The sequence below is a fragment of the Callospermophilus lateralis genome, chromosome 7, assembly GCF_048772815.1.
Source record: "Callospermophilus lateralis isolate mCalLat2 chromosome 7, mCalLat2.hap1, whole genome shotgun sequence".
NCBI classification, from domain to species: domain Eukaryota; kingdom Metazoa; phylum Chordata; class Mammalia; order Rodentia; family Sciuridae; genus Callospermophilus; species Callospermophilus lateralis.
This window is the reverse complement of record NC_135311.1, coordinates 133,460,385-133,479,916: the sequence shown is the minus strand read 5'-3', so window position 1 is coordinate 133,479,916 and position 19,532 is coordinate 133,460,385. Positions and strand designations below refer to the sequence as shown.

The following is a 19,532-nucleotide window of genomic DNA, read 5'->3' as shown; positions in this document are numbered from 1 at the left end:
AACCGTTGAGGACTACTCAAAAGGGAGAGAAAAAATGATTTGAAGGTGATAGTTGAGTAAAATAGAAGGCGGAGACAGATCTGGAGAATCTGTACCCCCTAAGGGTCATAAGTATTTCCTTGCTTTAAACTACACATCCACAGAGTGGTTTGGAAGCCAGAGAGGTAGTCCATTTTCAAGAGGAGAGGGTGTGAGCTAGGTCAATAGCTGTGGTTAGAAAGGGAAAGATTGGTGCTAGGGCTGTAGCTCAGCAGCAGAGTTCTTGCCTAGCATTTGTGAGGCACTGGATTCAATCCTTAACACCATATAAAAATAAAGTAAAGCATGCTGTCCATACACAACTACAAAAAAAAAAAAAAGATAATAAAATAAAGGGAAAGGTCAGAAATAGAATTTATTTGTTTATATGTTTAGGACAGAGTGTGAGAGCAGAGGGAACATGGGAGAAATCAACAGTGAGTTCTGCCCAGGTTTTAGGACTACAAGGAAATGATTTCATTGCAAAGAAAAAGAAATCCAAAGTGAGAATTATTTGCAGGGAGAAAAATTTTATACCTTTTGGCTCTGAGATAGACATGTCCAACACATAGGAATGTGGAACTAGAGTTTAAGGGAGATGTTAGGACTATAGGTGAAAATTGGGGAAGTTGTCTTTTTTTTTTTTTTTTTTGTAGATGGACTCAATACCTTTATTTAATTTATTTATATATGGTGCTGAGGATCTAACCCAGTAACCCAGTACCTCACATGTGCTAGATGAGCTTTCTACACTGAACCACAACCTCAGCCCTGGGAAGTTGTCTTTTATGTGGGCCACCTTCAGCTAAATACCTATACATACAGACAGGAGAAGATACCCTAAATGGCCTCAACTTTAACAGGAAGAAGGCCTGATTTGGGCCCACAGAATGAGGACTTCACTTCTATTTCTTGGGATAATATAGTTTTTTGGGTTAGGGATTTTTTTTGTTTGGTTGGTTGGTTTTGTGTGTGTGTGTGTGTGTGTGTTAGTGGAGATCAAATCCAGGGTCTTCAGCATGCTAGGCAAGTGCTATTAGCACTAAACTATATCCCTAGCCTTAGGATTTATTTATTTATTTATTTATTTATTTATTTATTTATTTATTAGTTGTTGATAGACTTATTTATTTGTATGTGGTGCTGAGAATTGAACCCAGTGCTTCACACATGCAAGGCAAGTGTGCTACCACTGAGCCCCAGCCCAGGATGTATTTTTTGTTGATGAGCTTTAGTGTCCCAACATTTGAAATAAAAATAAAGTGATGAAATGCTTAGAAATACTCTTTGAAGCTAGGCACAGTGGTGCACACTTATAATCCCAGCAACTTGCAAGGCTGAGGCTAGAGGATGGCAAGACCCTATCTCAAAATAAAAAATTAAAAGGGATAGAGGGGTAGCTCAGTGTTTGAGCTCCCCTGGGTTCAATCCCCAGTGCCTCCAAAATAAAAGGAGGGAGGCTTCATGAAAACTGTTAGTGGTATTTTATCATTTTTGTTTATAGAAATAGTAGTCATGGTTTGAGCTTTTAGGAAGCCCTTTCTAGGTAGTTTTTGTTGTTGTTTTTTTTTGTTTTTTTTTTTTTTTTTTAGTTGTAGTTAGACACAATATACTTATTTTATTTATTTGCATGTGGTGCTGAGGATCGAACCCAGGGCCTTACACATTTGAGGCGAGCACTCTACTGCTGAGCCTCAACCTCAGCCCCGGTAGTTTTTGCTTTTTATTGATAAAGTTTTGTTAGTTTATTTTTGATGATGGACCTTTATTTATTTATTTACCTGTGGTGTTGAGAATCGAACCCAGGGCCTCACATATGCTAGGCAAGTGCCCTACCACTAGGCCATGACCCCAGCCCTCTATTGATTAAAAACAGTGGGATTCGTTGTTACCAATACACATGACAGGACGATATAATTTTGTCAGTTTCATTCCCAAGTATTTCCCCTGGTCCTCCTCCCTCCTTCCCTCCCTCTGGATCCTTTCCTCCACTGGTCTAACTTTGATTTTCATGAGATCCTTTCTTTTCTTTTTTCCTTTCTAGCTTCTGCATATGAGAGAAACATGACCCTGGACTTTCTGACTTGGGCTTATTTTGCTTAAATACATACTCTCAAATTTTATTCATTTTTCCTGCAAATGATATAATTTCTTCTGCTGCCTTGTTCATAGTGCTGTATTGTGAATCTTACCACAAATATGGATTTTTTTTTTTTTTTTAAATAATTTGATGTTTTTCTCTCCCCCTTCAGGTGCCCAGATGACCATAATGAGCCAGGCTTGTGCGGAGAGGTGTAATATAATGAGGCTGGTAGACCGTCGGTGGGCAGGGATTGCCAAAGGAGTGGGCACCCAGAAGATTATTGGAAGGGTACATCTAGGTGAGTGAAAGCTGCTTGGGTGTTGCTGTATTTTTGTAGGGTATGTACAGAATGATAGATTTTAAGATTTTGGACAAACTATCTGTCTTGTGGGTACATTGGATTCAGCAAGCTTTAATTCCCCTAAATCCTGTGTTTACCAAGATTATATGTACATGTTTTCAATGGTTACCAAAAAACTAGACTACACACTTATATTTCCTGCTTTCCTGCTCCCCAGAGGTATTTACCCCTATTATTTTGGCTGATTTCTCCCCACCCCCACCCCACCCTCTCCCTCTCCCTCTCCCTCTCCCTCTCCCTCTCCCTCTCCCTCTCCCTCTCCCTCTCCCATCTTTCTTTTCTTTTTTGTACTGGGGATTGAGCTCAGAGTTGTTTTACAACTGAGCCACATCCCCTGTGGGTTTTATTTTTTATTTTGAGACAGGGTCTCACTAACTTGCTTAGGGCCTCAGTAAATTCCTGAGGTTTATCTCAAACTTGATCCTCCTGCCTCAGCTTCAGCATCCAGAGTTTACCTCCGTATTTCTACATAATGGGTTTATACTGCTGTTTACTGATATGACTATGCAGACGCTTTTGAGAGATAGACTGACTAAATATAATTGCTTTTCTTTTTTATGTGTATTTTTTTTTTTTTTTTTTGGAATTATTAATTGTCCTTTTGGGGAGTGAATTTGTTATGTGCCACTCATCTCCAGACACTTCCTCATTATGCAAGTGTTCTGTACACTTCTTTCAAAGCCTGGATAATGGTTCTAGACCTGCTCCGTGGCTGCTGTTTGGGAATTTCTCTTGATCGTGTCCTGAGAATCCTTTTTCCTCTGCTGTGTTGTATTAACATGAATCTCATGTCTTTCCCTTTTTTAAATTTGTTCTTGCTATACTAGGGATTGCACCTTGTGTGTGCCAGGCAAGCAATGTACAACTGAGACAGTCCTTCCGTCCATAGTTTTGAGACATTGTGCCTTACCCTTAGCATTTTCAGTGTTGCTGAAGAGCAGCTGTATGGTCTTGGTCCTTTTTTTTTTGTCCTGTAGCTTGTAGACCTTCTCTTTGACTTGAGTCTTTTGATGTACTGAGGTACGGCTGTCCATCTCTTGCACTGGCTACTTGATGAACTTTTTAATCTGGAAACTCACGTCCTTCAGTTCTAGGGACATTCCAGTCTATATGAATGGTTATTTGGGTGAGCATCCATGGTGCTTGATATCTTAACTGAAGGATGGTCTGAAAGTGGATCAAAAAGTCAGTCTAGTATCTTTCCCTCATCCTCCTGGTTTCCAGTCAGGTGCTTGCTTTGTATTTGCTGTTCTCTGTACCCACCTCTGCTGAGAGAGCCCATTTCGCCTCTTTAGGATATACACTCAAGTCTGCCAGTGGAGTGAAAGGTAACCAGCCTGGCAGAGTACAAGAGGCATCCCAAGAGCTGATTGGACCTGTTCATACTTGACCTGTCTTCTCCTTCTGCCACCTTCGCCTGTTTGCAGAGCTGCCTTTGACCTTATAGGGTCTGAGATATAAACTGGGCCACTTTCTTCACTGTCATCTGCTTTCCAGTTCCAAAGTTGTTTTGTGTTGTGGTTTGGTTTGAGGTGCTGGGGATTGAACTCAGGGGCCTTGTACATGCTGGGCAAGTGCTCTACCTCTGAGGTACATCCCCAGCCCTGTGCCCTCCCATGCTTGTGAAAGGTGGTCATATAATGAATATTGTTTTATGCTTAGCTTTTTTGGGGTGAGGGTGGGTACCAGGGATTGAACCTAGGGGAGCTTAACCATTAAGCCTCATCCTCAGCACTTTTTATTTTTTATTTTGAAACAGGATCTTGTTGAGTTGCTGAGGCTGGTTTTGAACTTGCCATGCTCCTGTCTCAGATTTCCAAGTTGCTGAGAGCACAGGTGTGCACCGCTACATCCAGCTCTGCTCAGCTTTAAGAAAAAATAACATAACATTTTCCCAGTGTCACTCTTAAGTTTCATAAGAATCAGTCAAATAAGTGCATAGCTTTCTGTTATGGGCTAAATGATCAGCTTTTGGGATATGTCCCCCCACACACACACCAATATTTTGTTAGTATAACATGACAGTAGATTTTTATGCACATTTTGAGTGTTTTTCCTTAGCCTAAATTCCTGTGAGATTACCAAGTGAAAGTAATGAATGTGAAGCCAGGCATGGTAATGCATACCTTAATCCCAATGGCTCAGGAGGCAAGAGGATCTTGTTCAAAGTTCAAAGCCAGCCTCAGCAGTTTAATGAGGCCCTAAGCAACTTAGCAAGACTCTGTCCCTAAAAAACAAAAACAAAAAAGGCTGGGGATGTAGCTCATGGTTAAGCACCCCTGGGTTCAATTCCTGGTACCCACCTGCCCCTTAAAATATGTGTGTGTGTGTGTGTGTGTGTGTACGCCTTAAGGCTTTTCATATATTGCTAACTTGTACCAGTTTAGTTTACCCACCACTTTCCTATACTATTAAATGTTATTCATTTTCTGCCTTAAATTTGAAAATTAAAAAAAGGTGGTTTCTTGGGGCTGGGGTTGTAGCTCAGTTGGCAGAGCATTTGCCTTGCATGTGTGAGGTACAGGATGTGATCCTCAGCACCACATAAAATACCTGTCTACAATTAAAAAAATTTTTTTTTTTTTTGGAAAAAAAATGTCTTTTCTTATTGTTACGTTTATTGCAAATGGTAGCTTTTCTATCTGTTCATTTTTTCCTTTCATGCTTAATTGAACCTGTGTTTTGAACTATATGGGCTGTATATTAGGGTCTTTGTATTTCTTAGATTTGTGTAGAATAGAGTTTAAATGCCTTGTTCTTACATGTCCTAAGCACAGTAGGAGTGAAGAATTGAGCAGAAATAGTACAGGTTAGTTGCTTTAGAGGCTGAATTCTCAGGTTTTTCATGGTTGTGAGAAGATAATAGGAGATGCCAGGCAGGCTGTAATCCTAGGCACTCTGGAGGCTGAGACAAGAGAACCACAAGTTCAAGGCTAGCCTCAGCAACTTAGCGAGATCCTGTCTCCAATAGATAAAAAACAAATAAATAAAAAGGTGGATATGTGCCTCCGTGATAAGGCACTTCTAAGTTTAATCCCCAGCACCCAAATAAATAAATAAATGGATGAATAAATAAAGGTGGGGTGTGTGCCTCAGTGATAAAGCATTTCTAAGTTTAATCTCTAGTACCCCAAGAGACAAAATAAATACCAGTCCCTTGTGTCCTTGTGAGTGGACTGTTTTGCAATTCTAGCATGACAGATATAAAGAAAACCTGTATAACAATCTAAATAAAAGCTTTCCCATGGATTAGGACACTCTTGTTGAATGGAGATCAGAATTACCATATTTGTCTACAGAGTCACAATAACATCCAAATCCTGGTTTTTTAAATAAGATTGTGTATGCTAATTTTAAATTTTGTGTGGGCCTGTTACTTAGCAAGAAAGGCAAGATGCTCTAGAATAAGTCTTTGTTCTAGATATCAAGTCAAAAGACTATCTAGAAGATACCAAAAGGGACATACTTATGCTTAATTGAACTTTGATGAATTAGAGATGTTGTCCTTACAGAGCAGGGGTCATGTTTCAGAAAATGCTGCTGGGACATTTGGGCGTTCATGTGGAAAAATGGATTGATTAGAAATTGGACCCTGCTCCACCCCATAGACACAAGTCAGACCAGGTGGAGTCAAGATAGAGCTGGGAAGGCAGAGTCAGCGCTCTGGGAAGAGAATATAGAAGGATATCTTGGTAGGGAAGGAGTTCTTTAAAAGATAGGAAGGAAATTATTTACTATGTTCCATTAGTCACATTAAGATTAAGAACTTGAGCTGGACACAGTGGCACATGCATATAATTCCAACAACTCCAGACAGAGGCTGAAGCAGATGATTGCAAGTTTGATCTCAAATTAAAAAAAAGAAAGCGCTGCTAGCGTGGCTCAGTGGTAGAGCACCCCTGGATTCAATCCCCAGTATGTGAGCAGGGGCAATACTGCAAATAACGTGAACAGCCTGAGAAAGAACTTCACTAACATAACTGATGAAGGGTTTGTGTTTGTATCTGTGTTCTCCAGTTTGGTGGGAGAGAAAAGAGGAACATTTATGGCAGTAATTGAACAGGAAATTCAGCTATCTTTCCACTGGAAGAGGAAATGCAAATAGTTAATGATCATATGAAAATTTGCTCAACCTTATTATTCATACAGGAAATACAAATTCACTTGCCAGATTAGCAAAGATTTAAAATCTGTTATCAAATGTTGGTGAGAACATGGAGCAGCAGGAGCTCATTCTGCTGGAATCATTTTTGAGGATAATTCACTACCACCTAGTGAGGTTGACACAGCACCCCCAGAACCTGGGGATTTTACTTCCTAAAATGCATTTTAGAGAGGTTCAGGTAGACAATGGGGCCACACACCATGTGACAGTCCCATTGCTCAGGTCAGCAGAGACCAGTAGCTGCTGAAGGAGCTCAGTCACTGCGAGTGAGGGCACTAGTGGGGGCTGTTGACCTTTGCTGTGCTGCGGCGGAGTGGTGGGGGGGCTGAAAGTGAGAGTAGAGCAGGCATTCGCATCTGCTGGGCTGTATCTAAATTTTTTTAAAATATATTTTTATAGTAGTCGGTGGAGCTTTATTTGTTTATTTATGTGGTGCTGAGAATCGAACCCAGTGCCTCACACATGCTAGGCAAGTGCTCTACTACTAAGCCAGCCCCCGCCCCCCAGCCAGCCGCCCCCGCCCCCCAGCCTTTTTTTAATAAAAGAGGTAAATCTTAGTTCAAAACTAGGAAGTAATGTGCTGCTTAGAAATACGTACAAAACTGGCAAAAAACAAGGAGAAGCTGGGGATGATTGACACAAAGCCAGGATAATGAGGCGGGTGGGTGGGTGTACATGAGGCTCTTAACTAGAGGAATAGACAGTGAGTCCCAACTTTCAGTTTTAAGTTTTTTGCAGTACCAGGGCTTGAGCCCAGGTACTAGTTGAACACTGTACCACTGAGCTATACTTCCAGCCCCTATTTATTTTACTTGAGTCAAGGCTGAAGTACTGAGGCTGACCTCAAACTTGACAATCCTCCTGCCTCAGGCTCCCAAGTTGTGCCCTGTACCTGACGTGGGGTTTATTATACTTTCTACTATAATAAATTTTATATATTCTTCAGCTTGCTGTTTAATGATAGCAAAATACTCTTTTTTTTAAATCTGAGAAATATCTTTTTTATTTTCTGTTTCTCTTGGTACTGGGAATTGAACCCAGGGATGTTTGACCACAGACCCACATTTCCATATCTATCTATCTATCTATCTATCTATCTATCTATCTGTCTGAGACTGAGTCTTGCTAAGTTATTAAGAATCTCACTAAGTTGCTGATGCTGGCTTAGAATTCGCAATCCTCTTGCCTGGACGCTGAGTTGCTGGAATTACAGGTATGGAGCACCATGCCCAGCTACATTTTATTTTATTTTTTGAGACAGTTCTGCTAAATTGCCCAGATGATTTTCAGGCTAACTCAACTGTTAATATGCTTTGCCTTGGCTTTGATTGATTGCAGGAAGTGAGACACATAATGATCAGTTCATTTCCAGAGTTCATCTGGGTCTTTTGAAGCAAACATCAGTAACCTGTTTTCTTTGTGCTTTAGCTCAGGTTCAAATTGAAGGTGATTTCCTGGCATGTTCTTTCTCTATACTTGAGGAGCAGCCCATGGACATGCTTCTGGGACTAGACATGCTTAAACGGCATCAGGTAATGAAGAACTTGTTTGCACCTACTTCTTGTGTGTTCTATGGCCATTATCTCTGTGGCAAAACCAAGAAGCATGACTTTCATACCTACAAAGTCAATCCTTAGTTGATTGTCATTCCAAGGTTGAAGTGATGCATCATTAGAAATAGCATGTCTTTGTGAAATCTCTCTGGGAATCTTGAGTCTTTTTTCTGTGTTCACATGTTAATTGGTTTCCTAGTGTAGCTTTAAGATTCTGATTAGAACTCAAGAAGTTTTACTGTGAGTGTTTAAGTTCAGTAAATTTTTCGTAATTCTTAGATGCTGATCAAATAGTGCTTGGAAGAACTTCCAAATTAAGGGAAGTACAATAGATAATGTCAAGATTAAACTTCTTTTAGTATAGAGACAATAATTTGAATATATATTAATTCATGGTCATATTTTTATTTCTAGCCTGAAGCCTAATAATTTAAGATATAACACCATGATTAAAGAAATAGTGTTCACTGGGTAATAAAACTTTCATAGTGGGCTTTTATATGTAGTCGGTATTTTTATGTCTTTTTTCTTTTTTCAGTAATGGGGATTGAACCCAGGGGCACACTACCACTGAGTTATTATGCCCAGCATTTTTCTTTGACTTACTATTTTTTTCAGACAGCTTAGACCTTGGATTTGTATTCCTCCTGCCTTAGCTTCCCAAGTTGCTAGGATAATAGGCATGTACCTCACATGTTATTTTTGAATATTTAAGAATTTAATTCCAGCTGGGTATGCAGTTAAGTGGCATAGCTTTCACCTAGTGTGTGTGATGCCCTGAGTCAGATTCCCAACACCACACACAAACACCCCAAAATCCTAGAAAAGAATTTGCATCGTATTGACTTAACATTATGTATATATGTATACATAAATCCTAATTCATTAACTTTTACTATCTTTCTCTGTATGTTAGTCATAGCATAAACCAAAACTCTCCAGTTTTATAAATATATGTGTGTGCAACTATCCTATGTTAAGTTGATACAGCAATGACAGAAATGGCCAGGCACAGTGATGCTTGTCATCTCTGACCCAGAAGGCTGAGGCAGGAGGATCACAAGTTGAGGTGAGCCTCAGCAACTTAGCAAGACCCTGTCTCAAAATTTAAAAGGACTGGGAATGTGGCTCAGTGGCAAAGCACCCCTGGATCAATCTCCAGTATGGTAACTAAAACAAAGCAACAACACAGCATAATATAAAAAATATTTTCTAAAATTCACCTTGTACATCTATCACTTTTGAGACCATTGGGGTAGAATTCAAGCTGTAATTTGTATAATAAGTGAAAGAAGCAATGTATAAAACTATGAATAGTATGGTCTCAATTTATAATCAGAAGTGATCAAATACTTTTTTAAAGGCAAATAAATATAAAAGTGTATCCTGTAACAATTATCCTGTTATAAACTTTGAGTATTAAAAAGAATTCTAAATGGGGCATGGTGGCACACACCTATAGTCCCAGCTACTCAGAAGTCCAAGGGAGGAGGATTCCATGAGCCCAGAAGTTCAGGGCAATATAGCAAGAGCCCATCTCAAAATAAACAAAAAGATCTAACTTAGCAGACAATGTCACCAAGGTTAAAATTTAAATAGTTTCCAGTAAAAGTAGGGTGTTTTTTGCAGCCATCTCTCCCTGTCCTTGTTGCTTTTTGTGAATGGAGTTTTAAATTCGGGATCATACTTTTTCTGCTTGGTGCTTTATCTGCTCTGGTCATTTCATTTCTTCCTCCTAAGTGTTCCATTGACCTCAAGAAAAATGTACTGGTGATCGGCACCACAGGCTCACAGACCACATTCCTTCCTGAGGGAGAGCTACCAGAGTGTGCCCGGTTGGCATATGGGGCTGGGCGAGAGGATGTGCGGCCAGAGGAGATTGCAGACCAGGAATTAGCAGAAGCCATTCAAAAATCAGCAGAGGATGCAGGTATTTGGATGGTCAAGCTCTTATTGCTTGTGGTATCAGTGGGGGTAAGGACCTTTTCCATTTGTAATGAGTCTCACCATCGGTTTTAGATGTGCTCATTGTCTGTCTTCTTACTGCCTCTTCCCATCTCTTTATCCAATAAAGAGAAACTCTATGTTAGCAGATCAAGAAACAGCAAGTTCATATTCTGGTAGGCTTCTTAAAACATCTTTTTTCCCTAAAGGAAATTATAACAGTAAACAGACACTTTGAAGTTCAGCAGTATTTCCCTAAAACTTTCTTTCCTTTCCTTAATTCATTTATTTTGGATAGTAGCATTGTAATTATGACTAAGCAGTTTCAAGTTTTAAAATTTACTGAAAATGCTACCACCAAAGAGAAAAAAAAAGCAGCAATGAGAATCACAGCTGAACAGTCATCAAAATGTAGCATTTTGTGCTCTGAGATCACAGTGGTGTTGTCAGGCCATAAAACGGTATATAAACTATTGTAGTCAAGTTACTCATGCTTTTTTCTCAGTGTCTATAGTGTTTTAGTCTGTTTAAACCTAAAGACAGAGCCAGTACTGCTGGGTAAAATGGAACAATACGGTTTTGCTGAAATCCCCACCTGTAATAGAACAGTGTCTCTGGGATTCATTTTCTAGAAGCTGAAAAGAATTCACTTCCAAGTTTGGGTTATTTGAAAGTCTTGAGCCAGAATAATTTATAAGTATGACTAATCTCACACATTGCTTTTTCTAATACAGTAAAATGTACTCGAGTTATCAGTTCAGGGAATAGCTTTCTCGCGTGGATAAGATAACAAACTTTAAAATTTAGGCAGATTTTGCCACACTTTACTGGAAAGTAGTTGTAGTTGCAGTGTAAATATTTTGAAGGAAGGGGAGAATTTTGAACAACAAGCAGTCATTTTATTCTTACACCCAGCACTGTATGCTTAAGTGAGTTGGACATACATAATTAACCATTTGGTGTAGGTGGGTAATTTGTCAGCTTAATGATAATACCATGTGTTAATGAGAGGATATATTACCATTTCTTCTCTCATAGTTATGATGCTAATATTGGAGAAATATTAGCTGATGATAACAGTGTTTTCTAACCTGCAAGTAATAATTACCCTCTCTGATAATTACTTTATTTTAATAAAAAGTTTAGGGGATTAAAATACATACCACAGATATTTTAAGCTCAGTGAAGGGTATGTATCAATTTTAAAGAATTAAAAGGAAATCACTTTTTATCCATGTCATTTTTTAAGGTTTTTCTTTTCTTTTCTTTTCTTTTTTTTTTTTTTTTTTAGTTGTAGACAGACACGGTATCTTTATTTTTTCTTAAGTTTAATTAGTGAAATAATTCTGTAATACCAGGTCCTATTTTTTTGGAAATATTACTTTCCAGTATCATTAAAATCAAAATTATGGCTGGGTGTGGTGACACATGCCTGTAATTCCAGTGGCCCAGGAGGCTGAGATAGGAGGATTACAAATTCAAAGTCAGCCTCAGTAATTTAGCGACACCTTGTCTCTGAATAAAATATAAAAATGGGCTGGGGGTGTTCCTCAGTGGTTAAGCACTCCTAGTTTCAGCCTCTGTACCCCCACTCCCCCAAAATCAATTTTTTTTAGGGGGGTATTGGGGACTGAACCCAGAGCCTTGTACATGCAAGGCAAGCCCTCTATCAACTGAGCTGTATCCCCAGCCCCTCAAAACTCTTGGTTTTTAGGTGAACATATTTTGGAAAAGCTGTTTCTTTGATACATGCTTTATATCAAAGTCTACTTATTTTTTTTCCAGGAATTGAAAACTAATTTAGAGTAGGATCTATATCTGTTGTTTTCTAATGGTGAAAATTAAAGAAGATAAGTCAGGATAGAAGAAGTCAGGTTTGGTTTCTTCTAAAAATGAATCTCAACTAAGAAATGTGGAAAATGATTTTTACACATGTTCACTAACCTTTATTCCCGGAGACAATTTTCTTATCATCTAGTTCCATCTAATAGATTTCCTTTTTTTCTCTTTTCACACATTTGCTGAAGTTCTATATGTGTAGATGTGTAAAATTGATTTCTTTACACATTCAATTAAAGTATCTTGAAGTTGACACATTGGCTTTACCTGTTGAGAATTGAAGCAGCCAGCAAATCTTTTGGATGCCCAAACCCTGGAAACATTCCCCAACTTTGTGCTCGTTCCTGGTCTCAAGATGGCCAAAGCGTGGAGACTATAACCCTGCATGCTGTGTAGCTTGCAGTGCTAACCCAGGTTTGCTTGTCTGTTTCCTAATCCAAACAGAGCGTCAGAAGCCATGATGCATGTGGTGTGTGTGCTGCGGCTGGAGTGGGCCCAGACCAGGTATTTACAGACGCCGTGCTTAGCCTTCCATCCAGTTGATGTCTATGGTCTCAGAGTCTGTTATCTGCAATTTTAGAAGTTAGCTTCTGCCATTCACCATTTCACCCTGTTCTGTTTACAACTGGCCTGTATAGACATTTGTATGTATATTGTCCATTATCTCTACCACCAGGTGTTGGTGCACATCTGTGATCCTATCTACTCAGGAGGCTGAGGCAGGAAGATCACAGGTTTGAGGCCAGCCTCGGCAACCTAGCCAAAACCCTGTCTCAAAAAAAGGGCTGGGAATGTGGCTCAGTGGTAGAGTGCCCCTGGGTTCAATCCCCAGTGCCACCAAAAAATATATATATGTATATATGTATATATATTCGTCTTTGGAGATGTCTGTTTTTATGGAGCTCATGAGTCTCTTTCCTGAGAATAATACTGCACACAATTACCTGGAGTTACAGCATGCAGATATTTTCATTCTATTTGAAAAAGAAATGCACACTTAAGCCAAGTGACTTGTCCAGGGTCATGGATTAATAACAAGCCACTTCCATTTCTTGTGATACAATAGGACTTTCTTTTCTAAGGTTTACAGGCTGGTTGTAATTGACTCATAGCATTTACTTTCCTTCTCCCAACCCTTGCCTTGTAAGAACAGGATAAGATTCCTCATAATTTCATTATTCTTAATATCCATTTTCTTTGTCCTCTTCTCCTAATCATCCTGTAGTCCTGGCCCATCCCTCCCTACAGTTGAGACTTAGGCTGGTGAAATTGAAATTTCAGCTTCTGGAGGGTTTGTGTGCCATTCTCGTGGTCAGTATGAAACCCAGTGAGGCTGTTTTCCCCTTCACCTCACATGGTTATAAAATTGGCATGCTGGGCACAGTGGCGCATGCCTGTAATCCCATCGGCCTGGGAGGCTAAGGCAGGAGGATTGCGAGAAATAAAAGTGCATACGTGTATGTGTGGTTCTGGGAATCAAACCCAGGGACTCACTCTTGCTAGGCAGATATTCTGTCACTGAGCCATATTCCTCGTCCCCATACAGTGCACTTTTTTATGTGAGCATTAGTACAAAATTGGACTTCTTCCAGAGGCAGCCTTATTGGTTAGATTCATAAAAATAATAACTTCCTAGATTGTAATGATAACAGTTTACACTGAGACGTGTTGTTTTCCTGCTTACTACTAAACTATAAATAAGGTAAGATTGTTTTATAAGAAGTTAGTAACTTCCTGACACAGTGCTTTATGTTTCCTGTTAACCAGTATTTGGAATGACATAAAGCTGTTTGAATCATGACTGCCTTCTTAAGCTCCCATATTAGAAGCTAACATTCAGCCCAAATCATTTTAATTGCATCTAACCAGATAGAATATATAGTGGCCAGCCTTCTTAGCAGCCCTTGGACTTTTAACTACAGGTACTAGAATCTGCGTAGAGGTGAACTTTTAACTGGATCCACATCAGGAGGGTTGAAACTGATGCTTAATGGTGGTGTTATGATATCTGACTTGAGCTAGTGTTTAAGCCTGTGTCTTACTTGAGTAAATTTCATCGAACCTAGATTGTCTATTGACACACGGCGATGATCTCCCTACGCTGCTGTCCCTGGGGAATCCCCTGTCCTTAATGTACTTCAGTGGTCTTAATTTAGTTGTGCTCTATTAATGTGATAACTGATGATCCTTTTAAAGTTGCAGTGTTTCTTAGGATAATGATTGGGTTTTAATGTCTATTCTTTACTTTTGTTTTCTGAGTCAGATGCTCACACAGTTTTACCATGATTGGGGGAGTCTGGCTAGAAATAAAACAGAACATTTGCTTCTTTGTATTCTGGAGGCCTGCAAGCATTATGTAAATTCTGCTTTCTCTTTATAATTCCTGCTCCATCTCAAGTATACCTGGTTTTGGACTCTGTTTTGTAATTATAGTGTTCACATTTGAAACACAAAAATGTGTGTGGACCCACAAATCATTCTAGCGTGAGGATTCCTGAGATCCGTGATGTGCTTAAGAATCACTTGGGGGAAGCGGGGCTCTGGGCACAGTGGCGCACACCTGCCTATAATCCCTGTAATCCCTGATGGAGACTGAGGAAGGTGGATTGAGAGTTCAGAGCCAGCCTCAGCAAAAAGCAAGGCACTAAGCAACTTAGTGAGACCCTGCCTCTAAATAAAATACAGGGCTAGGATGTGGCTCAGTGGTCAAGGACCCGAGTTCAATCCCTAGTACTTCTCCCTCCCCCCCCAAAAAAAAAATCACCTAGGGAGCTTATTGAAAATGTAGATTCTTGGTTCTGCTTGAGGATGGTACCTCAGAGTTTGCATGCTTAACAAGTGTTCAGGTAATTTTAGGGTGAATGGTGAAGAAAACACTCTTAAGGATTCTAGAGTTCTAGACTAACTGGAATAAAGACAAGTAAGTGTTCTTCAGACCTGAGCGCTGACCTAGCCATAATGAGTGTTAAAAGAGTATATAAGAGAATTCCAAGTTTATGGTCCCAATTATATTTTATTTTTAAATATTTATTTTTTTAGTTGCAGTTGGACACAATACCTTTATTTTATTTATTTATTTATTTCTATGTGGTGCTGAGGATCAAACCCAGTTCCTTGAATGTGCTAGACAAATGCTCTACTGCTAAGCCACAACCCCAGAACTAGGGTCCCAATTTTATTATCCTGTTTAAATTTGTATCTGATAATTTAGTGACGTTTCTTATTTGTTAATTAATCTTATTGGTTTCCCTTTTGTTACAGAGAAAAGTGGTAAAGAATCTACCTCACTGGGAATGTCATCCTTACCAACTTCAGATGGATTGAACCATCCAGCCCCTTCTTCAGGACAGAGTCCTGAGATTGGCAATCCTACGAGTCTTGCTCGCTCTGTCTCTGCTTCGGTCTGCCCTACCAAGCCCAGTGACCCAGATAGCATCGAACCTAAAGCTGTGAAGGCTTTGAAAGCTTCAGCTGAATTCCAGATAAACTCCCAAAAAAGAGAACATCTTCCTCTGCAAGATTTTTCTGGTCCTGCTTCCTCTACAGACCAGTGTCCAGCTATGCCTTTGCATAATTCATCAGAAGAAGCAGTTGTTGCAGATAATCTGGAGAAATCTGCTGAAAGAAGCACCCAGGGCCTCAAATGTTGTCTCCACACAAGACAGGAAGCTAGTTTATGTGTCACAGCTACAAGGATGCATGAGTCACAGGTGGCTATAGGTGAAAAGAGTCGGCCTCCAGAAAATCAGAACCTGAGTCAAGTAATTGGCTTTCAGCCTCACGAAGAACCAGAGAACGAACCACATGAAGCTGTACAGCATGATGCTCCACGTGACCAAGAACATCTTTGTGACATGAGGGACCTTCATGAACTTCCTGAAGAGAGGCAGCAGGACCAACAAGAAATATCTTTGGAAACTACAATGAAAGGAGATGGGCTACAGCAGAGTGTGGATCTTCAAAGTACAAAAGAAAGTTTCCTACTTTCAGGACGCTTTGGCTGCACAGATTCAGAAACGCTTATGGAAATAGATCTAGTCGAACAGTCCCTAGTTGCTGTTCTTAACTCAGCAGGCAGCCCCGAGAGTGTTGGTGCATGTGACCTCCCTTCCGGTAACCCCCTGATGGAAGTAGAAATATCAAAATGTAACCCCTTGCCGGGAAGTCTCAATAGTTCTGTTTCCACTCAGGATTTACAGCCCCCAGAAAGCAGTGCTGAAAGGTCTGGGACAAACAACAAATGTAGCAGCTACCCCCACTCTCTGAGTCTCTGTGGCAGTTGCGAGCCCTCTGTGGAGGCAGCAGAAGAGTCCTGTTCATCTGTAACAGCAGCCTTGAAAGAGCTTCATGAACTTTTAGTCATTAGTAATAAGCCAGCTTCTGAGAGTGTGTCTGAAGAAGTTGTCTGTCAATCAGAAAAAGGAGCCAAGAGCCAAACAGGTATTAAGGGCTTTTCAGAAAGATGGACCCAAAATGAGCATCTGAGCCACAGTGAACAGTGTTCACAAGTCTCCTTTTATCAGGCCAGGTCTGTATCAGCGGAGATGGAAAACTTGGGCACTGTCCCTGGAACTGGAATAGAAGGTGTGGGAAATACTAACTTCAGGGGTCCAGGTGATAGCCTGTTGGCTGACAAGGAAAGTGTCCCCAAATCTAAGGAGTCAGGAATTGAGAGCAGCTGTGTCACTGTACCCTCAGCTGAATCATCTAATCAGTTACACTGTACCTTAGGTGCAGAAATTTCATCCAAACTTGTAGCAGGTGAGGAGGATGCACTCAGTCAGACTTCTGAGCAAACTTCGCCATCCAGTTTCATTTTGGTTAAAGACTTGGGTCAGGACAGACAGAATCCAATAACAGCCAGACCTGAAACCAGAGAAAATGTCTGCCCTGAAGCTGCAAGGCCGTTTCTCGAATTAGAGCCACTTACCAGCCATCCATCAAGTCCCTCCATTCTTCCACCATTAGTCTTTCCTGCCACAGATATTGACCGGATTCTCCGTGCCGGCTTTACTCTGCAGGAAGCTCTTGGGGCTCTGCATCGAGTCGGTGGAAATGCAGACCTTGCACTTCTTGTTTTGCTAGCAAAGAACATTGTAGTTCCTACGTAACTATGGGAAGGTGGGCTAGCCCGTACTCCATTCCCTTAACCGAAGCTCCCTACACACACGTACTCATATCATACACACACACACAGTACATGTAGAGACCTGCAAGCAGAATGTTGAGCCAGATTTTTTTTTAAAGATTTTTTTCGGCCAAAGTAATTTATGATCTCTTGTCTGATGAATTTGTCTATATTACTTGTTAAAATTTGGGCCTTTTTAAATGTATTGGCAGAATGTGCATACAAAAGCTTTTTATTCTCTGAAGATGATGTATTCTGGAATAAAATGGAGGTTTTGTGTATAGCATACCATTTTAGAATGAGAGTGAATGCTTTGAAAAGCAGAAGCCATGAGAACTCCCACCACCCAGGCAACAGAGACTGCCCGGCTTCATGCCGCGGCTGTGCTGTAGGCAGGGATGGCTTGTTGACTCAGTCGTCAGTGTAGAAACTTGACCACACAGTTTGGTGTTTGGAATCATACCCATTGTCTATGTGTCATGATTAACCAATTATAATAGGAAACAAATAATTCAGTTAATATTTCCTAGAGCAGTATGTTTTTATTTGTGTACTCAGGCTTTGACATTTTAATAGGGTGAGCAGAAGGGTTTGAGGCTCAGGCTGCATTGAGCGTCACAGGCTGCTGCGTGAGTTGCTTGCCAGGTATCTTACGACATTGGATGGGGTATGGTGGAGAGAGAAACACGGTGCTACCCAGATTTAAAAAGGGAAGGAAGAAAGACCCAATCGTAGCTCCCTTTGTAAATGTCAAGGACTGAGTGAGTAGGTAAACACTGGAACTTACTAGAGATTGGGTTTGTGAGCATCTCACTGACATCTCAGCCCTTAATGACTGAGGAAGAAGGCAGATTCCACCAACAAGTTGAATGCCAGCAGCCTACTTCATTTCTAACCTGTCTTCTAGGAAGTTGAAGAGCTTGCTTTGGACTGTGATCTGAGCATAACACTGAAGTGTGATAGGTACCTTGTCTCTGGTTCATCTTGGTGCTTAGAATGGTCAGTCTGTTTGTCCTTCGTGGCAGTGAAAATAGTAATTGTAGTTTCTGACCCAAGTGGCCTTGGTAGAGTTTTCCATCCCTTTCTTTCCTCAGGAGTTTCTTTTTAAGCAAGACTTATATTTATGTTTACCATGTCAAGTTAGCGTGGGGCATAATATATAGACGTATTTATTGTGGCCTTTTTTAATATAAAGACTAGCCCTTGGAAGTCATTGTCCTGTGGGCCCCACTGTGCAATAATCCTATTGGATAACTATTGGTAACTTTTCTGGAAGATAAACTGTTCTCCTAGGACCTAGCAGGAATCTGAAATCTTGGTTTTCTTGAAAAGAATTTTGAGAATGATAATCCCTGACTTCAGGTTATAGTTTGCAACTTGTTTGAACCAGAAGCTTTCATAGATTGATTTCTGATCTTCATGTTAAATGATTTTGTCTAAAATCTCTGAAAACCCATTCTTCCCATCGGAATTCAAGTCATTGAGCACAACCAAAATGGAGGCTCATATCTCAGGAGCTTTTGATTAGAACTTTAATTTAGGGGTGCTTAGAGGCATTTCCCGACTCCCCATCCCAGTTTCTTTTTGCTTGTTTGTATGTGTGCTGAGAGAGTTCAGCAAGGGGATGGCAAGTCACATACATGATCCTTTTTAAAGTGAGCAAAAGGCTGACGGAAAGAGTCATGGTTCACTGCTTTCCAGAGGTTGCCCTGAACAGCAGGTCAGCCAGTTGCCCTTAGGGTGCTCCTGTCGACAGCCGCATGTTGTGGACCCTTTGCCTGCCCTACACCAAAGATGGGAGATGCACTAGGAAACTGCTCAGAGGGTTTGTCGGCTGACTCTTCAAGCTGTGATTGTACTGAGGAGTTGGTGCTATGATTGAGACAAATTCCAGCAGCAATGCAGCAGGGCCCCTTGTCTGCTTTATGGGTAGTGGTTTGGGGGTGTCTCAAGCCTATAAATCCTTGGGACCGCAGGGTGGGGTGGGTGGGAATTTATTGATGATAGTAGACTTCTCTCCAAAGGCCCTCTGGGAAGATGGGCTCGCAGCTTGCTTGGTGAGCCATGGCCACTGAGTTTTTACAACATGGATATTTGGGAATTACTTCCAAGTGGGATATGTAATATCAGTCTGGAAAAAGATTTCATTACAGTAGCTTTTTATGTATGTACATGTATATTTATTTTTAGGAGAAAATCAAATAGACTTGTAGTCATATAGTTATCAGGAGTACTATAAATGAGCTTAACCCACTTGCCAAATATCCTCGTCCCTTTTGTCATTTTCTTTCATAGTTGCTTTTGATTTTTAAAATCTTTATCCATTTGTCTAAAAATAAAGTTGACATTGTTAGGGCCTTCGAGTGACTTCTGGAACATGCAGAGGGTATTACAGAACATTGCACTAGTGAACCTTCATTGTCCCATTTTTATTCAGTGTT

The 19,532-nt window shown here is 40.4% G+C and overlaps 1 protein-coding gene across 5 annotated transcripts in view; it reads left to right on the top strand.

The window, feature by feature from the left end:
* LOC143403280 (protein DDI1 homolog 2) overlaps positions 1-19,060 on the top strand; it is a 40,087-nt gene extending 21,027 nt beyond the window's left edge. For 3 of the 5 annotated variants that reach the window (XM_076861228.2, XM_076861230.2, XM_076861229.2), the window contains 4 exons: positions 2,271-2,399; positions 8,056-8,159; positions 9,921-10,110; positions 15,225-19,060. In XM_076861228.2, coding sequence (XP_076717343.2) covers positions 2,271-2,399; positions 8,056-8,159; positions 9,921-10,110; positions 15,225-17,074 — 2,273 coding nt within the window. In that variant the 3' untranslated portion in view covers positions 17,075-19,060. Of the gene's footprint in view, positions 1-2,270; positions 2,400-8,055; positions 8,160-9,920; positions 10,111-12,407; positions 12,468-15,224 lie in introns of those variants that run through there. The other 2 variants (XM_076861232.2, XM_076861231.2) reach the window with 2 other exon arrangements.
* Positions 19,061-19,532: the final 472 nt, after the last annotated feature.